This window comes from Macrobrachium rosenbergii, chromosome 48, assembly GCF_040412425.1.
Source record: "Macrobrachium rosenbergii isolate ZJJX-2024 chromosome 48, ASM4041242v1, whole genome shotgun sequence".
Taxonomy (NCBI): domain Eukaryota; kingdom Metazoa; phylum Arthropoda; class Malacostraca; order Decapoda; family Palaemonidae; genus Macrobrachium; species Macrobrachium rosenbergii.
Window position 1 is genome coordinate 54,511,807 of NC_089788.1, and position 6,000 is coordinate 54,517,806.

Below are 6,000 nucleotides of genomic sequence, written 5' to 3' on the forward strand. Positions count from 1 at the left end.
TTAAGGCCGGAAAAGACATGGGAGAGAGAGACATTACAGCGCCTTCCTGTCGGTAGTCACCCGGCATTGTAATAAAACATCACTACAAAACGATTCCTGAAAGCTAACAAGAACTCGAATCTAAAAATAAATATGACGCTTCGCCACAGTATCCTGTAGTACTTGGGCATATCTAAAATCTCTCAACAAGAAAAATACCAAATTACTCTCAAATGCTTAGGCCTCTAGTACACACACACATATTAAATATATATATATATATATATATATATATATAATATATATATATATATATATATATATATATATATATATATAATTCACGAATGGTGTGGCAGCGCAACGAGCAGCCATAACATCCATGAACATTTAAAATGTGTCATAAAAAATCTATTAAAGACCCCACGCAATTTTCTGAAAGCTGAGTAGACTTCTTAATAACTGGACCATTGGACGCCAAGACAACTTTACCAGAATAAAGAACCTAAGTACTCTTCGTAAATAGCATACTTTCATCAATGGGACAATGCCAACCATTACTCTGAGCAGTTAGGAGTAAAGGAAAGATTGCCAAGCATTCCAGGTTTGTAAACAATGATACTGTACTCCAACTATGTGTCTGCAAGGCACTAAATAACTACTCGTGACGTAATAAGACGCAATGTCTTAAAACTGCCAACCGGTAGGCAAACAGCTCCGGGAAAAAAAGAACACCTGCTGCTTAAACTAATAAAGGAACATGGGCAAACTCCAAAGAAATGAATAGAGCTCACGAGATACAATTCCTACAAAGACAGTTACGGTAATATGTTTTTTCCATGCCAAACCTACTGTACTTACAGTATTGCATATTCAAAATTCATGCATCTTTAAAATCCAACTTATTGGCAACAGAGACGAGGTAAAATAGCGCTTTCGAATATCCACAAATAACATCTATTTTTTTCAAATAATACTCCTTCATCAGTTCTGAATTTAACATGAAACACACCAGATGTGTTCGTAATTTTCCCCAACAAGCTTCTTTACATAACATCTATAGAAATATTTAGGGTTTAATGGTGTCTATGCATTCCATAAAGTCAACAGTCATTCAGTTTTTGCTAATTCAATTCATCAAAACCAGTGACTATAATTGCACAACTTCCAAAGAACGAAAAAAAAGTTAATGTTAAACATTTCCCATTTTTCATGATTTTAAAGTGTCTTTTAAACGCATCCAAAGCGTCTTCCTGAAACGAGAAGTAACTTAGGCCGAGAAAACAATAAACCTACAAAAGTAGTGCTCACTGAATACTGTACGCTCACAGGGAGGTAATTATAAATAACTTGAGGCAACTACAACGTTTTAGCAAAAAAATTTTGGGTGACTACAAAAAGTTTACGCAAGGGCCATACTTTAGGATCAACCTTAAACCTAACACCTGTGGTAAACAAGATAAACTAGCAATAGTTTCGTTCCGATTTACCAACTCTGCTTACTTATGGTCTGAAACCCCCCCCCCTATTTTCTATACTATGAAATAGTTACTCAAGATTTTTGTGTACAAACACAATTCATTTAGCTTAGAATTGGGATCCTATTCCACACTCTCATATATGTGCTACGGGAACAAATGTGAAAAATCAACCATATAAAAACCCTAATATTGTTTATTTATAACTTTTTCCAGAGAGAGAGAGAGAGAGAGAGAGAGAGAGATAACTTTAATAACTACTGCACTTGTATCAAGTACATTTATAATCAACTACTACAGTAACCTGGTACAACTCTGAAAGGTCATGACGTTTTATCATCACTATACTGGGCTTTGATTTGATTTAAAAAAAATATCAACTGGTCTCTGAACCTTAAAATCACATTAAATGGCTGCCATAAAAGTTCGTGTAGCCCAAAAAGTATGTAACAAGTTAAACACCATTACTATTGGTACTAGTACCTGGGTCCTCTTCTAGCAGCATAGTAATTAGATTTTATGATGCTGGCCAACACATCATTGTAACTATAACTATTCTGATTTTTTACTGCAATGCTTGATCATTATTGTAAACTGCACCTTACAGAATGACATTTCCTTTCAAGACGATATTTTCAGTAATTCAATATTAAAAATTATGATCAATTTCCCCTGGTAAGTAACCGAAAAAATGTCTTTAAGCAAAGGAAATTTCAAACATTTGAGCATTAACATTCCCTACCCAATGTTAGGGTATATTAATGTTCCTTAGCAGTCCTAAGGCAGTTGTTTGCTCATCATATGGTATAAATGCTTGAAATGACCCAATTCAATAGGACACCTGATCATAAAGTACACCACATCAAAATGCTTGATTATGGCTGTCCTGGTCACTATTCATGCTAAAATAATGAGTATAACATTTTTCAAGTTAGTAACCTATCAATCATAATGAGTCCACAGACTTGTGGAAAAAAGCCTGAGATGTTGCTTGACAAACTACATTTTTATTGCAATTCTACGTTCAGCTCGGGATAATCTGGGTTCCACAGCTAAGGTAAAGCTGGATTGGAGGTGGCAGATATATATTCATTCATTTATTAGTGACCATTCTCTCATGGTACCTGAATAGCCTAGGACAAACCTAATATACTGGCTGAGCTGAGTACAGGCTCTAGCCTAAACAAAACTGACCTGACCTGACCTAGCCTTACTTACGACTCTCTCGTATGTCATATCCTGGAACCAATTTTGAAACCTTAACCTGCCATGGAAGATAGGCTGGCTAGCCTATGCTGGCATGTCAGCTTCCAGATGGGGAATAATAATTAACCTACTTGATGATGAATAAATTTATATCCTGTCACAGGCAAGTTAATAATTTCATTTCTTAGATGAACATAGCTAATGTAGAATCTTTTTTGTTTTTCTCTACCTATTTGATAAGCTTCTCTCTCACATATTAATTGGGTACAGTTTTTGTAACACTTAAAATTACCAAAATTTCTTAGTTAAGTTAATGTATAACTTCATTATCCCCACATTTCCTTCTGATAATCAACAAGATTCTAACCATCTTCTGAGAAGGAAAGTCATAAAATTAGTATAGTATTATGAGACTATAACATTTTCACTGAAATGTCATGCTCCACATGTAACGTTGGGTGGACATGAAAAATCTAGGCCCTATTGCTCAAAAACACTGGAAAAAATCTTGGAGAACTTGAAGTGTACCTTGACCCAACATTTTGTGTCTCCAGTACACACTTGTTAGTCTCACACACAAAAAATATTCAAATCTGTTAAGGCGCAAATCTCATGAGGACCACCCTTAAAAACTTGTTATAAAATTTCACAATTACAGGATTGCAATGCATTACATTACAAAATTCCTTATAGTTTCATGCTCTCAGGCTAAGACTTCAAGTTTTTAAAATTCAAAGAGAGAACAAAGATGGCAGCAACGACTACATAGACTATGACTCATAATGCCATAACATAACCTATGTAATGAAAAAAATTCATTAAAACTGGTAAAGCATTCATTTCCACTATGCTATCTCTGCGAATAGGCCCACCACATCTTCCCAACTGTGACAGGAAGAAAAGGAAAGGCTAGTTGTTTATAAAATCCTGGGGTTATTAAGTTAAGGTTGGATCAGGAAGTGTCCCTGTAATTACCAAAGGCAGATTTCCCAGTGTTTTAACAAATACTTTTCCATCGATTTTATATGAAACAAAAATGAAATGTGCACACATGTTAAGTACTGCAATTGGCCCCTGCATACACTATGGTTAGGCTGCATCGATGCAACGAATCGTTTGGTGTTCTATGTCTTGCCTAGCTTTATTTCAGCTGCAACTAAAACATGGCTTTTGCCTAGGATATTTCTAAGTAACAGCTCCGCACAGACTGTATGGAACGGTTCCACGAATATGAAAGTCATTAGGGTGCCATATGTTCAAGAAGAGATTGGCTAAGAAAATCTATTATAAAAGGAACCATGCTAACCTAACTTGACCTAGTAGACAGTGTTACTTAGCTGGGGGGGAGGGCTCTGCTCCCAGTGAAGGAAACTCCACTTCCTACCAAACGTTCCCCTAGAATATAACACTGCGAATGTACAACAGCACTCCAGGATGGCCAGCATACAAAAACATAACCAGTTCTGAGGTTAATTACAGTCGACCAACAAAAAATAACGGTAAATTCTTGATAACTAAAATACTATATAAAAAGTCAATTTCCAAGGTAATACCTGATGCGGAGCTCTCATTTAGTTCTACCTAGGCCTAGTATGGCTACTCCAGTTGCGAATCTTCTTACTTCCAAAATGTTTACGCAGAGAGCAAATATTTTCCTTCTATCTGCTGACTTCTCCTGAATTCAAGTGTACTTCCTGTTCCCTCGCATTTATACATACATCACCTTTTCCTGTAGCCTAACATATCTCTCTTTGCTGGCTGACTTCCCTAAAGCATTGAGCCTCCTTGGGTTTAGCCTGCAAGTCAGTTGATTCTGTTCATAGCCTAATGGCTTTCAGCTTGGGATTGACGAAAGAAAAGAGACGCTAACCTAAATTTTTTCTACACACACCACGCTAGTCCTCACCTAACCAAACATATGCTTCGGTTATGAAAGTAGTTAGGCCTAGTCTAACCAAAGGGAATGTTGGGGGCAGGGAGACCTTGGTATTGTGGGCCACGTGAGGTTCAAGAGGGCGGCTGAAGGCTAGACTACCAAAACTGGAGGTCAGGGAGAAAGGCTAATAACGGTGATACTCACTTCAACCTGAGGTCCTCGTTATCAGTTTTCAACTTGCCAACGTCGATCTGCAGCTGGGCCTTTTCCTTGGCAGTGTCGTCCAAGAGCTTCCTGGCGTCACTCAACTCCTGTTCGTAGAGTCCTTTCATGGACACCACCTCCTTCGTCACCGACTCCTGGATGGTCTCGACTTGCGTGCTGAGGCGGTTGTTCTCAAACTCCAGCTGTCGCACCCTGTCGATGTAGGCTGCCAATCGATCATTGAGGGATTGAAGTTCGGCCTTTTCTTGAAGTCTGGACAGCCTGGTGGGGCTTAGCGGCGAAGAGCGAACTCTTGAAGTGCTGCCTGGGGTGCTCGTACTCGGTCCTCCTGTAGGTGTTGACCTGCCGCTACTCGTGGAAGTGGTAGTGACCTGCGTCACTTTACGCGTCATACGAGTAGCCATGATTCTTAAAAAATCACAACACCGAAAAACGCAACAAAACTTTACACAAGATACTTCAACCGACAGCGATCACTCACTACTGGCGGCTACCACAGTACCCACACTGTAAACACACCGATCAGCGTCCACACCTCTTTAACGTTCGCCGGTATGGCATCTGTGCGACTGCCAAAATCTTGTAAAATATATATATTTTGAATTTTTTCTCATAATATCTATCAACATTCAACATCTCTTTAGACTAAATATTTGTATTTTACTTTATAGTACAAAAGTGTGTTCTTCCAAAAATGATAAGTACTTTGAATTGTACATTAAATTTCATTACTGGAACCGCCAAGCCCTGTGGTCACGTGACTTTAGCTTGGCGGCCGCGGCAAACATCTCTCCGGTGGTATTTCAAGGGATGATATCATTCCCAGTCTTAACACCACATGTTCGAGCCTGCTTTTATCCTGCCTTTTAATTATTATATTTAAAAATCTACGACGATTGAGATTTTGAAAGGTAAAGATGAAATCGTTAATAAACGTAATTGCAAAATAAATTTATCTCCACATGAACACCAAGCCAACCTGCATTCTTTTTATCGGTGAAATTAAATGAAAAGGTTCACCTATATTCACACTTCTAGTGAAATAATTTCAAATTTCAAAATGCCTGTACTGGTGTTAGCGGTTACAGCAGCTGCTTTCACTGTAACAAATTTTAATTAGGCACATGAACTAGCATCCTGATTGGTGGAAATTTGGTTTTCTGCTACTGTGTAATGGTACGTTCTGTACGATTAAATATACATTAATTCAACCCTTCCGTATAAAATTTGAGTTTC

At 37.9% G+C, this 6,000-nt stretch overlaps 1 protein-coding gene across 4 annotated transcripts in view; it reads right to left on the reverse strand.

Annotated features, from left to right (window-relative positions):
- The window catches only part of LOC136831406 (lamin Dm0-like), a 74,947-nt gene extending 69,603 nt beyond the window's left edge, over positions 1–5,344 (reverse strand). For 3 of the 4 annotated variants that reach the window (XM_067091791.1, XM_067091793.1, XM_067091790.1), the window contains exon 1: positions 4,744–5,340. In XM_067091791.1, coding sequence (XP_066947892.1) covers positions 4,744–5,168 — 425 coding nt within the window. In that variant the 5' untranslated portion in view covers positions 5,169–5,340. Of the gene's footprint in view, positions 1–4,743 lie in introns of all 4 variants that reach the window. The other variant, XM_067091789.1, reaches the window with a different exon arrangement.
- Positions 5,345–6,000: the final 656 nt, after the last annotated feature.